This window comes from Hyperolius riggenbachi, chromosome 6, assembly GCF_040937935.1.
Source record: "Hyperolius riggenbachi isolate aHypRig1 chromosome 6, aHypRig1.pri, whole genome shotgun sequence".
NCBI lineage: Eukaryota > Metazoa > Chordata > Amphibia > Anura > Hyperoliidae > Hyperolius > Hyperolius riggenbachi.
In genome coordinates, this window is record NC_090651.1 from 57,708,979 (window position 1) to 57,726,060 (window position 17,082).

Here is a 17,082-nt window from a genome sequence, read left to right on the forward strand (position 1 = left end):
AGTTACTTATAGTAGGTAGTAAAAATCTGTCTGGTTTTGGACTAGTCCATCTCCTTAAGTGATATTCTCAGAATTTACTTTATTCTTTTCAAAAGCACTACCTGAAAATGATCTATACAAAAAATGCTGGCCAGCTCATTTGCACACCATTTGGGCAGTTGGACTAAACAAACTTATTTTTAGTAAATGTTTTTGAAAATAAATAAAACCATGAAAATCCCCATAAGGACTAGTCCAAAACCTGCCAAGATTTGTATTATGTAGTGTAAGTGACAATGAAATAGGGAGAAAAAGGACCAGTAATTGATAGTGCTTTTCACTCTGGGGCGAAATGTACTATAATATATATACCGTATATTCCGGCGTATAAGACGACTGGGCGTATAAGAAGACCCCCCAACTTTTCCAGTTGAAATATAGAGTTGGGGATATACTCGCTGTATAAGACTACCCCTCTTCAAAACATGCCGCCTCCATCCTCCTGGCCCACCCCTGTATACATCCTCTGCACCTCACATCAAAATGAAAATAAGAACCTAGTACTGGCATTACTGGTGGGTGCTGCAATTATCCAGGGGAGGGAAAAGAGATCGGGCTGTGCTTTTTAAGAACTGGCAAAGCTTGCTATGCCTATAGTACATTGTGCCAGGCAGAGCTCTACATTACATACCGGGTGCTGCAGTCAGGGGAAAGATCCATCTGGGTCGCACTGGGTGTCAGGCGCCGAGTGTACGTTCTTGTGCCAGGCAGAGCTTTAAATGACGTACCGGGTATGCAGCCATGGCGGAAAGGTCAGTTTGCAAAATCTGTTTCAATTCAAAGTTTACTGCAATCCCGGATAACATCTTGCCAACAGCCGCTCGTGTGGATAGCAGGGCAGCTTCTTGGTTCGGGGGTCACCTGACTGTGACGTATGCGCTCCACTACTCAGTGTGTTCCACCTCCGGCAATCTCTTTCAGCGTGAGCGCACACGTTACAGTCAGTTGACCGCCGAACCAGGAAGCTGCCCTGCTATCCACGCGAGCGGCTGCTCGCAAGATGTTATCCGGGATTGCAGTAAACTTTGAATTGAAACAGATTTTGCAAACGGACCTTTCCGCCCTGGGCTGGCTGCATACCCGGTACGTCATTTAAAGCTCTGCCTGGCACAAGAACGTACACTCGGTTCTTGACACCCGGCGTATAAGACGACCCCCCACTTTTCAGAAGATTTTCCGGGGTTAAAAAGTCGTCTCATACGCCGGAATATACGGTATACACACATTATATATATATATATATATATATATATATATATATATATATATATATATATATATATATATATATATATATATATATATATATATATATATATATATATATATATATATATATATATATATATATATATATATATATATATATATATATACACATATACACACATACATACATATACACACATACATACATACATAGGCCTGCATTTTAAGTTTTACAGTTGTTGTTTTTTTTATAGTGGTCCTTTAAAGCAAACATGAAGAGAAAAAAAAATGATATAATGAATTGTATGTGCAGTACAGATAAGGAATAGTAGCAAGGAAATAATTTTACTATTCTAGCGCTGCATCATTCTGGAATATTTGCAGTTTATAAACCACACTCACATTTTAAACTATAAAACAGAGCAGAACTAATGACCATTTGAACCTCCCTGCAGTAAAGCCTGATCTCAAGCGGTCTCTCGCGATTTATTTGATGTATAAGTGCTTCAGAAAACAGGAATGTCTTCTACCCAAGTTGGGTCGGAGAGCTCAGAGAAGCTCTTTTGCATGGATAACAACTGACGTTTCTTAACGCCTACTCTACTGGAAAACAATAGGAGACCCTTTTCTTTGCTACTAATGTTCTATTTCTTACCTGTACTATACATACAATGCATTATCTGATAAGATTCGTTTTGCTTCAGGTTTGCTTAAAGTTTCAGAAATAACAAAATCGGGACCAGCTCATTAGATAAGCCCCCCCCGACACTGCTGTACGAAGCTAGATGTGCATCGCAGCTTTAAACTTCTTCTAAGTACTTAAAGAGAACCAGAGATGAAGCACCCTCTTGTATTTTACCTTATAAATCAGTGGAAACATGATAGTAAACACCTAATCTGCCCTTTGTTTCATTGTTCTCTGTGTAATCTGACTGTTATCACGTCTGATAAGAACCCCCGACTGAGAAGTCAGGCTGCTCCGTCTAGCTTTGCTACAGAAAGATTATAGCTAAGTCTGTCTCCTGTGGTGTTATTTCAAGCCCAAGCCTGCCCCCTTGTGGCTTTGCTATAATGACTCAGCAATAATCATTCCCAGCAAAGCCAGATTTAATTGCTCAGTCTGGGATTCTTGTGACTGCTGTTAACAGACACTTTTAGCAGTGAGGACGAAACAGACAGCATGGTAAGGGTTTTCTCTAATGTTCTTACTGATATATATGGTAAAATACATGAGGGGGCTTCGTCTCTGGTTCCCTTTAACAGCCACCTTAAAGTGGATCCGAGATGAACTTTTACTCATTGCATAATTGTGTTCCTTTCCTATTGTTTATAGGGCAATCCTCAAGCCAAATACTTTTTTGTTTTTGTTTTAATACTGTAAGCCACACCCACAGGTTTTCAGAGAGCCTTGACAGTAGCAAGGGCTCATGGGAGCTCAGTCTGGGCAGAAGGAGGGGGAGGTATTACTAGCCAGAGATTTCAGAGGCAGAGGGTGGGGAGGGAGGATTAGGTTTTTTTACTCCATACAGATAAGCCTGCCTCTGTGTAATGTTTACAAAACATGGCTGCTGTCATTGTATCACAGGAAGAAATAATCATTTTCTATTAAAGCTGTTTGCAGCTAGATTTGCTGTGTAAACTATCTAAACTTTAGATAAGATATATAGACAAGTTACTTGTTATAGTTATTTTTTCATCTCGGATCCGCTTTAACTACATTCCCCCTATTTACTTCACTAAGGGCATAATTTCCAGTCTCTTCCCTTTCACTTCATCAAGATGTGCCCAGTAAATCCTGGAAATGGTTTATTTTGCCTGTCAAGGCTTACATTTGGCACCTGCTCCAGGTATTCTTGCTGAAGTTATATTTCAAGTGTTTTCCGAGTCAAGTTTCTTGACTCCTCCACACCCTCCCGCAGATTAAAGAAAATAATTTCATCTAAATTCCATCGCCCGGATAATGCCGTCCTGAAAGCAATGTTTAAACGGGATAATGTGTGTGATTCTACCTAATTAGATTTGCAAATCTAAGTGCGAAGACTCTGAGCTGTAGTCAAATGTACATGGCTCCGCTGGGGTCAATCCGTCACTGTCAGGATCAACGTGGTGCTGCAAAAGTCATAGCGCCAAGGTTTACCGAAAGTATCTGTTCAGTTGGACAAAATTAAAGGGCCAGGAATACTAAAACTGTATTCTGGGGTTTTTGGAAAAGAACTTTTAAGAAAGTTTAGGCATGAATAGTTAGGAGTTTGGGAAAGACATAAAAAAATAAAATAAATAAGTTATAGAGAGGGATGAGATTTTAGGGTGTTTACCAGAACTCCTCTGATAAAGACTAAAAAGAACTACCAACTACAGTGACTAAGACAAAATAATACTATATGCATTAAGTGCAGCAGAAATAAAACAGCGTTAGGGCTCTTTTTCACCGAACGCGATTCAATTCAAGTCATAAAACGCTAGCGATTTTTAAATCGTATTGTTGCTACTTTAAAATGGGAATCGCTGAAAGTATTTTCCATTTTCACAATATGTTTTTTGTGAACTGCAATCGCTTTTTGAGCGATTTTAAGTGCAATTGCGCTTCAAAGATTAAAGATAAATGCATAATCGCAATTGTTTGCATTTGCATTAGGCAATTGCTAGTGGAAAAGAGCCTTCAAAGTGTACCCGAGGCAACATGTGACATGATGAGATAAACATATATAGATGTACAGTACAAAACATATACATAACCATGCTGTTTTACTTGTTTTAATTTTGCTGCCTGAAAGAGTTAATTTCTAGGCATGAAAGTGACAGCTTCTTGACGGTAGCTTGTTGGGAATATAGTAAACATCAGTGATAATCAATTTACAGCCATAAAAGTTTTCCTGGCAGAATACAACTTCTGAGCAGAGATGTGGCGAACGGTTCCCGAACCGTTCGCCGGCGAACATCTCCAAATCCCTGGGGCTCTTACTACTTCCGGGTCGCGCTGACCCGGAGTAGTACGCCTGCGCTGCCCGGCGGAGCGCGTCCTAGATCGCGCTCCTGTTGCCGGGCACTTTCTGCGCATGTGCGTGACGTCATGAATGACGTCACGCTGATGCGCAGAGAGTGCCCGGCAACAGGAGCGCGATCTAGGACGCGCTCAGCCGGGCAGCGCAGGCGTACTACTCCGGGTCAGTGCGACCCGGAAGTAGTAAGAGCTCCAGAGATGTTCGCCGGGCGAACAGTTCGCTACATCTCTACTTCTGAGCTCAGGGAAGAGATCTAAAAAAAGGTCAATAGTTCATGTATTTTAAGTCTGGGACACTTAATAGGCTGCCACTGATTGGAGACAGTAAAACATTCAACCTACGTTGTAAATGTTTAAATATCACCTCGGATTGACTTTTTTTCTCTTTATCCCATTTCCTCTTTCTATGCTGTACTTTCTATTCCTGTCAGATGGCAGGGAATATAGCAAGTACCTTCTACCCACAATATATTGCTTCTCATTCTAGGTTAACGGACAGAAGGTATATTACGGCGTAATAACTATTTATATACAGTGGGATGCGAAAGTTTGGGAAACAATGTTAACCGTCATGATTTTCCTGTATAAATCGTTGGTTGTTACCATAAAAAATGTCATTTAAATATAGGAGACACACACAGTGATATTTGAGAAGTGAAATGAAGTTTATTGGATTTACAGAAAGTGCACAATGATTGTTTAAATAAAATTAGGCAGGTGCATAAATTTGGGTATTGTCATTTTATTGATTCCAAAACCTTTAGAACTAATTATTGGAACTCAGATTGGCTTGGTAAGCTCAGTGACCCCTGACCTACATACACAGGTGAATCCAATTATGAGAAAGAGTATTTAAGGGGTGTCAATTGTAAGTTTCCCTATTAATTTTCTCTGAAGAGTAGCAACATTGGGGTCTCAAAACAACTCTCAAATGACCTGAAAAGAAAGATTGTTCACCATCATGGTTTAGGGGAAGTATACAGAAAGCTGTCTCAGAGACTTCAGCTGTCTGTTTCCACAGTTAGGAACACATTGAGGAAATGGAAGACCACAGGCTCAGTTCGAGTTAAGGCTCAAAGTGGTAGACCAAGAAAAAGCTCTGATAAACAGAAGCGACAAATGGTGAGAACAGTCAGAGTCAACCCACAGACTAGCACCAAAGACCTACAACATCATCTTACTGCAAATGGAGTCACTGTGCATTGTTCAACCACTCGGCGCACTTTACACAAGGAGATGCTGTATGCAGAGGAAGCCTTTTCTCTGCCCGTAGCACAAACAGAGCCGCTTGAGGTATGCTAAAGCACATTTGGACAAGCCAGCTTCATTTTGGAATAAGGTGCTGTGGACTGATGAAACTAAGTTATTTGGGCATAACAAGTGGTGTTCTGCATGGAGAAAAAGAACACAGTATTCCAAGAAAAACAGCTGCTACCTACAGTAAAACATGGTGGTGGTTCCATCATGCTGTGGGGCTGTGTGGACAGTGCAGGGACTGGGAATCTTGTCAAAGGTGAGGGGCGCTTAGATTCCACTCAGTATCCGCAGATTGTAGAGACCAACATCCAGGGACCAGTGACAAAGCTGAAGCTGCGCCGGGGCTGCATCTTTCAACAAGACAACGACGACCCTAAACACTGCTCAAAAGGCACTAAAGCATTCATGCAGAGGAACAAGTACAACGTTCTGGTATGGCCATTTCAGTCCCCTGACCTGAATATAATTGAAAATCAGTGGTGTGAGTTTAAAAAAAAAAAAAAAAAAAAAAAAAAAAAAAAAAAAAAAAAAGGAGAGAGCTGTCCATGCTTGGAAGCCATCAAACCTGAATGAACTAGAGAGGTTTTGTAAAGAGGAATGGTCCAAAATACCTTCAACCAGAATCCAGACTCTCATTGGAATCTACAGGAAGCATTTAGAGGCTGTTATTTTTGCAAAAGGAGGATCTACTAAATATTGATTTCATTTATTTTTTGTGGTGGCCAAATTTATGCACCTGCCTAATTTTGTTTAAACAATTATTGCACACTTTCTGTAAATCCAATAAACCTCATTTCACTTCTCAAAAAACATTTTTTTTATTAAAAATATTTAGTTGCAGCACTCTGACACTTACAAAGATAAATAAACACTCATTCAAACCTATGATCATTTCAGTGCATGCTTTTCACCCTTCTCTTTTCTTAACTAGGATTATACTGGGGGCAGCCATTAGCAATTCCTCCTTTGCTGGACACCATCTACTCCACAAGTTTGCAGGAAATATCCCGGCAATTTGAAAGGAAGGGAGGGGTTTCTCCAATAATTGTAAAATATTTTATATTTGTCATCATGTAGCTTAAAAAAGGCTGCTATTTATTATTATAATTTAGAAAATAGATTTTATTTCTGAAATCTTGTATTTTTAATTTGGGTCCACTTTAACTGACATTATTTATCATAACAACCAACGATTTATACAGGAAAATCATGACTATTAACAAGGTTGCCCAAACTTTTGCTTCCCACTGTATGTCTGCATGACTGGCCAATATGCAATGAGGTGAAGTAGTATTATTATAGATTATTGCTGTACACCTGAGCCATTTGCTGAAATCTTTCAGTTTGCATCCTCTAAAATATTTGTTTGTTTAAGTAAGGAATCTTTAAAAACAATATATGTGGCCCTGCTAAGATTCAGTAGCCCATTATAATTGGTTTACATTAGATTCTGCAATTGTTTAGTTACCACCCCCTCCTCTCCAAAAAAACAAAAACCCTCCCATGCAAAAGGCCCAAATGATGTTGTCCAGTCTTTACCACTTCCATGATCATGTCACAGGAGCACCTCTTTTTCTTTCACGGAGGTCTCATTAAATTAACCTCTTGATAACAACAGGTTTATATCGCCTTAAAGACCAGGCGATTTTTTACAATTCTGCACTTCACAGCTTTGATGCTCTGCCATAAAACTTACCGGTCGCACCCAAATGAATTTTACCTCCTTTTCTTCCCACTAATAGAGCTTTCATATAACGTCTAGAAGAAACTGGGGTTGATGCTGCCTCCTCAGACTCACCTTAAATCTTAATGGCTTTACAAAGGAAGGCGAACAGTTACCAGCGTAAAGCTAATGGGAACCCGTTTAAAGAAAAAAAAAAAAAAAGAGTCAGATACTCACCTAAGGAGAGGGAGGCTCTGGGTCCCATAGAGCGTCTCCTCTCCCGGTCCCCGCTGTTGTCCTGGCTCCCCCGTAGCGGTATTTGACCGTTTTGGAACGGGGGAGCCAGCGCAGCACCGGGGGCACCGGGAGAGGCGAGGGATGGCTCAATAGGACTGAGCCTTCCCTCTCCTTAGGTTAGTATCTGACTTTTTTTTTTTTTATTTACATCGGGATTCCCATTAGCTTTAAGAAGAGGGTGGACTGTCACTAGACTGCAAAGCATCTACAAATTCACAGCAAGCGTCATTGCAATTCTTAATTTTAAAGAGGACCTAAAAACATTTCACATCAAAAAGCCACCCAAGTGGTCAATTCTTGGTCAGGATGCACATATGCGAGGTCTTAACAACTCATTTTCTAGAATTATTTTGACAGTGTTTTCTCACCTACTTTTTCATTTGCCGAGTGCAGAAAAATTTTAAACAAAATGATCTCCTAGGAGAAAATTTAGGAGAAAAAGTAAATTGAATAAGGGCAAAAGTTTGCTATATACCAACTTGGGTTACATCTAAAGATGGTCAATGAGATGCAATTCATTTCAAGTTGATGCAGTATTAAACACATTTGGTATGCAAATGTTTGCAGCTTGAATATGAGCCAATCAAATACTGCTGAGGAAAAACTTGATTGGCCCATATTCAAGCTACAGAAATCTGCATGCAACATTTGCATTATCCTGCATCAACTCAAAATTATTTGTATCTTACTGACATTCCCTAATTACATTGACAGAAGGTCACTAAAGGCAGGAATATTATTATTATTGTTGCTGCTGTGCCTTCGCTATTTGTTCTTGTTACTTCCTCTATTTAGCGTTGGTTCTGCTTCAAGCGGTGACCTTTGCTCTTTTCTCACCGGCAGAACCCTTCGAAGCGGAGAACGGCGCTGGGTGGGTAAAGATCACTGTATAATTTCAGCTCATAATTAGCACGTAAATCAGGCACTGAACCGCCGCTGCGGCGGACTCACCTCGAGAGGGAAATCCTTTTTGCTGACATCTACAAAAGATTGGCAGTAATGAGGATCCATGTAAATCAAACTGTCATCTGCAAGGACAAAACAAAAGACAAGTAATTCAAAATACACTCTATTATCGCCCGGCTTACAATCCAATTTCCATGCAGAAGAGGGAGAAAAACGCGGAGACAATGCCCCCTTTGCCAACGCCGCCCTGCCTGACGGATGCCGAGCTTTTCCACGCCGCAGATTAACTCCAGCGTCGCGGAATGTGCTTGTATAAGCAGGTTTTCAATGCGGTGATGAGTCTGTCATTTAATTTTTGGTGATGAAATTACTTTCACAAACACACAATTATATTCGGGTGAAAAATGGCGCGGCGGAGAGGCTCAGACAACCAGGACATATTGCTTGTCATCGCAAACGTCAACTTGCCCCGCTTAAAACGGCGCCAGCGTAAATATGTAAATAAAATCTGCCAAAGGGAAGGAGAGGAAGCTCTTAAACTTTCATTAGTCGGAGTTTAAAATATGCCTTGTTTATGCAGAGCCAGGAATTAAAAAAGGAGATTTGCGGAAACCAATTACAATGGCGGCGCAATGACAAATGAGTGGACGGTGGTGGGCGCTGATGAATTAATAGCAGACTCTAAATGCTATGGTAATTATTCCATGTAGGAATGGTCATTTACGAATGTGTTGGATTTTTTTGGGTGGGGGGGGGGAGCGGGAGAAAGAGGGAACAAAATATATATATATACATATATTACTCAACAGAACAGGAGATTATTAATGCACCCACCTTGAAATCCTACAAAGTAATAGGACTGCTTTGGCCGGCCACCTATGATTCCAATGCAGTATTCAAGGCTTAAGATCCCCTGAGAGGAAAATAGAGGAGATCGAGACAATGTTTCAGAAACAACAAAAAAAATATAGAAAAAACTTAATTTTAGCTGGAACGTTTAACTTCATTTGATTGAGGGCTGGTGCACACCTAGAGCACTACTGAGCGCTTTTCAAAAGGCTAGCACTTTGATAAGTGCTTGGCTAATGTATTTGTATGGGATGGATCACACCAAAGCGATGTGATTTTTTTCCCCAAACGCAAACACGGGTCCTGCAGCATTTCTGAGGCGATTCAGCCTCAATGTTAACTGTAGGAAAGTGGAAAATCACTCTAGAAATGCTAGAACAGAGAGATTTTCCAAGCGTTTTTTTTTTTTATACAAAAGCTGTACACTTGCATCTCTACTGTACAAAAAAAGATTAGGCAAGTGCTTTTAGGTGTGCATCAGCCCTAAATCATGAAATAAGATAAGTCGCTGAAGCTCTCACCTTTACAAAGTCAAAGTACTCCATGTTGCTCCTTTCTCCGCCCAGCCTCACAGGAACCAGAATCAAAACAGACTTTTCGGAGCCTGAGCTTGTCTGTTGGTCACGCACATCTCCACTGTAAACTGACAGGCAAATGAGGGATCCCATTATAGAGGTTGCGTTATACTGATATACTGACCACAACACCAACATTTTTTGTTATTAACAAGTACAACACAGTGCAATTCGGATGGTAGCCCAGTAGAGGAATAGGCAGCGTTTCCCCGCCCAAATTGCCTGCGGGGAAATGCAACCAGTTCAGCCCAAATTCGGGCATAGTGGAAATGGGCCCATATGTGAATTTGTAATTTCCGGTTTGTCATAGCTAATGCATTTCAATGGCATAGTCTAACTTTTTTTTTCTTATTTTGACGCGTTTCGCAATCTTTCTGGGCTTGCAATTATGCTACAATAATTTTTTTCTATGTGCAATTCGCACATAATGTAAGTCAATGGAAACAGAAAAACTGCACTTGTTTTATGAAAATCGAAACCGATTTTAAATTGAATTAGATACATTCTCATGTTAATAAAGCTCGTTAATATGCATGGGGACAAAAAAAGTTCACAATGTTAAAAATCCCATAACAATCATGTACAAAATCAAAAGAGCGCAACACACAGAATCAGACATGCGAAAAAGACAGATAATCACATGCGGAAATCGAAAGGACAAGCAGAAATATTGCCTAATTGTTTATTGCTGCTTAGTTAGAAGTATTTTCCCTCAAAAAATATATACAGATATTCCTTGACTTACACATGACCCGCCGATACAAAAAACGGCATGGATTCTGTGTTTGAGTCCTATGGGAGAAAAGCGCTTTACAAATGTTATTTGTTGTTGTTTTTGTTTCCATGGGAGAAAGGCTTTTAAACTTGTATAAGCAGGTACAGAGGGCAGAGGTGACACCGGAGTCACAGGGGGCACAGAGGAAGAACAGGGGACAGAGATAGCACAATGTTCCGACTTACGAACGGATTAAGGTTAAGAACGAACCAACAGTCCCCATCTCGTTCGTTAACCGGGGACTACCTGTACTGTAAAAAGAAAAATTCACCTAGGCTTGATCTCAAGTCTGCATACTGAGGGTCCTTTCACACTAGGAGCTGTTCCAAATGTTTTGACAAAACGCACCTAGGATGTGGTAAGAAAGGTGGGCGAGCGGTAGCGAGTTTTTGCACACTGTCATGCCTGCAGCCAGCCAATGTACACACCCACTCCCTTAGAGCTGCTACTCACTACTTTTATATGCTTTTATGAGCCTGTGCTCGTGTTTTAATAAACGTGGGAAGTATCTTACATTTTTACGCTATGTGAGGCGTCTTTTTTTGAGGTGCAAACTACAACACCGGGTCTCAAGTGCCCAGCTGCGTTTGCCTGAGTGGCTGAGGAGTGGCCTATACCGCTACTGCACTGTCGGGCCCTCTAGGCTGCACCATCCGGTGAGTCTTGCCATATTGGGGGGGGATGTGTATATCTCGATTGAACACCTGCCTGAAGCTTGCGAGGATCACCTATCAATAACATTGACTGAACTATAGAGCGCTAACACCTTTTTCAATATTAGAAAGGTAACATGAAAGTCTATTGACTTTCATGTTGCCGTTCAGATTAGTTACATCGTTCAAAAGCGTAACATTGTAACATATCTGGGAGCTTTTATGCAAGCTGTTTGCCGCTGGGTGAATTAGAACTAGCACCGCAACTTCCCGTAGTCATGCCGTGCGTCATAACGTGTGCACAAAATCGGGTTCATGCACCTGTTCGCTAGTGTGAAATATCCCCTGAGCAGTGCGCAGGGTGTGAAGACCATGTGTAGGCCGGAGCAATGGTGGAGGAATAAAGGTTCCCTCAGTCTATAAAGAAGTCAAAAAATGTTATGAAGATGGAAAGCTGAAGGGGCACTTGATTATACAGAAATCCAATCTATTCAGGTGTATACAATTCATACATAACATACTGTAACCGTACATACAGTATGCTTCTTCAGATTAGAGAACAGATGGAGTGTTCTTGTAAACCTGGCAAAGTTTAAAAATGGTCCGTCAGTAGGTCAAATTTGCAACCTCACCTCTGAATCAAATGATGTGGTGTAAAAATATCACCTAGGAAAAAAACTGAGGAGAAAAAGTGAATTGAGTAAAAGCCAATGGCCCATATGCAATTCACCTAAATGAGATTTTCAAACTTGTAAATAAAATGCCTTTTAAAGAGAGCCCGAGGTGGCCTCAAAAAATGAAAAAAAAATAAAAAAGTAGGCTACCTGATCCGCGGGGCTGAACGATCCGCGGGGTAGCCGCAAAAGTCGCTGCTCCCGTGGGCGGCAATGGCCCACTTTCACTTTTGTGATCTATGGGTCACAACACTGCCCATATGTAATTATTGCCTGAGTTTTCTCCTAATTTTGGGCCAAAACGTCCTTTAAGCCACCAGCAAGCAAGAAAATACTCAGAATAATTTTGACAGTACTTTAACCAGCTTTGAGGTACTTTTTTTCCATTTGTAAAATTCTTAAAAGTAATTTTAAAAAGAATATGAATATGGAGAGTTAATTGCATATGGGCAAAGATGAAAAAAGCTCACTTCTTGGAAGAAGTCACTTACTCGTACAGTCTTGAGCAACATAAATAGTGATCCCTTGCAGATCCGGGTCCGCAGATTCCTCAATTGCTTTTCTTGAAATAAAAAATTAAAAAAAGAGACTTACAAAAAAACAAACAAAAAAAAAAAACAATGACACCCTCCCCACACCGGACACTCCGTAACATGATGTTAGGGCAGAGGCACACTGCAGAGCGCTTTTCAATTTGCTTTCATTTTTAAAAACACGCTACCATTGACTTGCATTTAAATTGTGTAAAATCGCATTCACGGTTAATGCAAGTCAATGGCAGAGTGTTTTCAAAAATGAGAACGTATGGAACAGCATTCTGCAGTGTGACTCTGCCCTTTACATGAATCAGGATAAACTACACACACATAAGAACAAACCCCGAGCAGAACAATATTTAGGGGTCCTGCATAAAGGACAAAAGAATTGAGAAGTACATGGAGGCTGCCATACTTATTTCCTTTTAAACAAGTTTAAGCAGTTCTGCTGATCTATTTGGCTGCAGTAGTGTCTGAATCACATAAGAAACAAGCATGCAGCTAATCTTGTCAGATCTGACAATGTCAGAAACACCTGATCTGCTGCATGCTTGTTCAGGGTCTATGTCTATTTTTAAAAGAAAATAAATATGGCATATCCCTTTTGCTTCAGTTGTCATTTAATGCAACCTTGGAGTAATGATTGGAGCCCCTGAGGAAGCAGCTTACTGCTGTGAAACGTATGTAAGGCAAGTTTATTCTACATATGCTTAGATTTACATCGAGGAGGACAGTGATACTATCATTCAGTGTTGCAAAATCACAGATATTTTGATGTTTATTTGTTGTGATAATATCAATTTTGTTGTCAAGGCAACCCCCATCTCTTGTATGCGTATTGTTAGTTGTGTGATCTTAGAAACACCTTTGATTGGAAGTGACAAATTTAAAGTATAATTTAGTATTGTTGAGATCAGCACTCCCACATGCAATAGGCGTGCAATAATACACGAAAAGTTTAATTCAGTGCAACCAAAGAGAAAAGTACCTGTACATAAATACGTCTGTACACAAAAGGTATGGAGGAGCACCCACTGGAGTTGGTGTGCCAGTACCCCAGCCCCTGTGCCTCACGGGGCAACAGCTGTGGTAACAAAAAGCGGTCGGCACCAATAGTATTATAGCTCTTTTATTTAGATGGCAGCAATAACAGACATGGTATCGGGCCTATTAGCCCTTCCTCAAATTGCATTATGCTTATGCAATTTGAGGAAGGGCTAATAGGCCCGAAACCGCGTCTGTTATTGCTGCCATCTAAATAAAAGAGCTATAATACTATTGGTGGTGCCTATACATAAATACTGCACCACCAATTAGGTATACAAAGATATGAGCTTTTACTGAACAACAGGAAAAAAACATTTCATAAAAAACATTTAAAAAGAGATAAAAACCACTAGAAAACACCGATATAGACACATGATAATGCCATAAATAAACAATCTCACTTCTGAACTATAAGAAGTAACCTGCGCTGCAAGGAACTCAAACTGAGGTTCAAGAAATTGAACCCCAAGTATAAGAAAACGACCCAGGTCGGACTAAAGTGACAAATGCCTGTAAATAATCAGTGCAAGTGCTCAAAAGAGTATGAAGAGATCAAAAACACCCAATAGGGAGTGAGATTATATGCTCAAAAACAGATCATAATAAGTGGAGTTAAATGAGTGACAATTAGGGCATGATGAGCAGGCACACAGTAACTGGTGATAAAATGAGGTAACTGCATACTATACCAGCCCAGGGTTTCAGCAGTAAGAGAGAGTGTGGCAGCGTTAAATACAGGCAGAGGGAGGCACAGGAATGCTTGAAATGTTTTTTCCTGTTGTTCAATAAAAGCTTATATCTTTGTATACCTAATTGGTGGTGCAGAATTTATGTACAGGTTCTTTTCTCTTTGGTTGTACTGAATAAAACCAGTATAATGTGAGCGTAATAGTTTTATGAGCTAAGCAAATAAAGTAGTTTAGTTTAATGTAAACATATTAGCTGTTCCGATGTGAATCTGACTAAAGTCTAAAAGGTGGCCACACACCATACAATTTTTAAATATCTGTTCAATTTAAGAATTTCAATCAATTTTTCGAACAGAATATGTCCACTGCGCTCCCGTTCAAAAGTCACTCCTATAAGAGACAAGCACACTATACCAGTGCATCCAATCTCCAATTACGGGTGGTGGTGACACGAGTGGATGCACTGGTTGCTCACGCTGCACGGGTTTTAAAGTGTGGATTTGTAAATACAGTATCACGCTATGTATAGTGTGCTTGTCCCTTATAGGAGTATCTTTTGAACGGGAGCGCAGTGGACATATTCTGTTTGATATTTCACCATTGGACTACCCCACAGCGAACCCACTGGACTTATTACTGAGGAATTGATGTGTTTAGGTTATAAGATTGGCGCTGCTGGTTGATATACGTATATAATCAATTTTTATGACTGATTGTAACATTTCAAAAATATGACCAATGTACCACACACGTGTGTTAAATTTTTCCCCAATTATGATAAAAATGATTTGCTAGGGTGTGTATATTAGTAAATTGACTAACACACCCTACAATCTTTAGAAAGATTGAAGAAAAATATCTGGCATTCCAAACCGATAAAAATCGAAGAAAACGGAAAATCCGATCGGATTTTTCAGTCGGGAGATCTGATCGTTTTTATCAAATTGCTGTAATATCGGATCATTTTATTGTATCGTGTGTGGCCACCTAAGCGTTACAATTATTTTATAATATCTTACCCCATTTAGCAAAGTTATTATACCCAATACAGTGATACAAAGGGAAGGGGGTAATTGCAGTGCTGGGCCGAAATTACGCATGAGCGTAATTACGCATCGTAATTCAATATAAATTTACGCCTAAGCGCTATGCGTAAATTACGGTCTTGCGCGTAATTATTTACGCGTAAGCAGTAAAGTGGTATCGTAATTACACTGTCTACCGTAATTGCTAGGTATGCGTAATTTTACGAACACTTACACGTAATTACTAACGTACTAACATCCTAAGCAACCAATAGTATCTTCTCCCGCCCTTCAGTATAAGCGTACGTTTTGACGCATACGAATGATATGTACGCAATAACTGTCACATTCACTGCTATTGCGTACATATCGTCCATATGCGTAAAAAAATACGCATTAATGGGTATTACGGCACTACGCGTAATATCATTGTGTAAGCGCTTACATTACGGTATCCTTACGCGTAACTGCGTAAGTTTACGCGTAATTACAGTGATGTACCGTAGATAATTTCCTACGCCGTAACCGTAATTGCGTAATGCGTAACAGCGTAAAATTACGCGTAATGATCCGTAAGCGTAGATTTTTCCATTACGACCAGCACTGGGTAATTGTTCTAGACATCCATTTTTCTTACATTTTAAATTAGTTCTAATGTATAGTCATGTCACTAAATGTCCATAAGTGGACCTCACAATAAAGTCCATAGGACAATTTAAGGTCAATTTTGAAGGAGAAGAAAATGTATCAGCATTTAACAGCATTTTTTGGTGTGGGGGAAACCATAGTGCCTGGAGAAAACCCACCAAAACATACAATTTATTGATCTTGGAAGGTAAGTTCTGTACATTGGGAGTGTTATAGGGGTATAATCCAACATCTCCTGATTTACAGTGTCTCCAAGCACACAAATCGTTGAACATATGTCATCATACAAGCCTGGATAAAAGTTATTTGAAAAAAAAAAGAGTGCTATTCGGTAACATGGAATTGTGAACCTTGCCTATGACCTACTGGGCAATAGTGTTGGGCGTTGTAAGCTTAAAAAAGGTAGTTTTGATGTTGATATCATAGGACTCTACTATTAAAAGCTTACCTGAAAAGGTGTGAAACAATCCCAGGGCCATACCAGTCACCGGCAGCTTTGCCAGAGCTTTGGCCGAGCTTAATCAGTTGGTGTATACCAAAATCAGCCAAGGGATGGTCCGAAAACCAGGAGACGATCTTCCTATGGTACAAGTCTGCTGGAGTTCCCTTATCACAGTCTTTGGAATCCAATGATTTGTTATAAGGAGTTGCATAGCCCACGAATGATGCCTCAATCGGAGGAAGTTTCCTGGCGCTGTTCCCCAACAAGAAGTCCGTCTCATAGCAATACAAGTCTAAGGCGTTGGGCCATAACCAGTCTGTAGACAGTAAACAATCAAATGTTACAACAATAGGACAGATAGGACAAAGGCTGCGATGCGACCGTAAAAAAACCCCAAAAAACCATTAACTTGGGACTTCCGGGAATCAAAGGGTAACACATAGCAGCCTTTGTGTGACCCTGACGACGGCCGGAGCACTTCTGTCGCATCACGCTGCACCGTGGTATGCGGCAGGATATAAACTATTTTTAAAATTGAAATACGTTATGTATTCACTTATCTTGACTTTACTTTAAAATTACAGCAGTCCACACATATTATTATTATTTAGTATTTATATAGCGCCAACATATTACGCAGTGCTGTACAGTGTATATATATATATATATATATATATATATATATACATATATCTTGTCACTAACTGTCCCTCAAAGGAGCTCACAATCTAATCCCTACCATTGCCATATGTCTATATTATGTAGTGAACAAACTGTAGTCTAGGGCCAATTTTAGG

At 40.1% G+C, this 17,082-nt stretch overlaps 1 protein-coding gene across 2 annotated transcripts in view; it reads right to left on the reverse strand.

Moving 5' to 3' along the window:
• ATG4C (autophagy related 4C cysteine peptidase) overlaps window positions 1-17,082 on the reverse strand; it is a 72,414-nt gene that overhangs the window by 24,702 nt on the left and 30,630 nt on the right. For both annotated transcript variants that reach the window (XM_068239334.1, XM_068239335.1), the window contains exons 5-9: window positions 16,292-16,601; window positions 12,390-12,460; window positions 9,743-9,864; window positions 9,207-9,285; window positions 8,418-8,494 (exon numbers count right to left, since the gene is read on the reverse strand). In XM_068239334.1, the coding sequence (XP_068095435.1) occupies window positions 8,418-8,494; window positions 9,207-9,285; window positions 9,743-9,864; window positions 12,390-12,460; window positions 16,292-16,601 (659 nt within the window). The remainder of the gene's footprint in view (window positions 1-8,417; window positions 8,495-9,206; window positions 9,286-9,742; window positions 9,865-12,389; window positions 12,461-16,291; window positions 16,602-17,082) is intronic.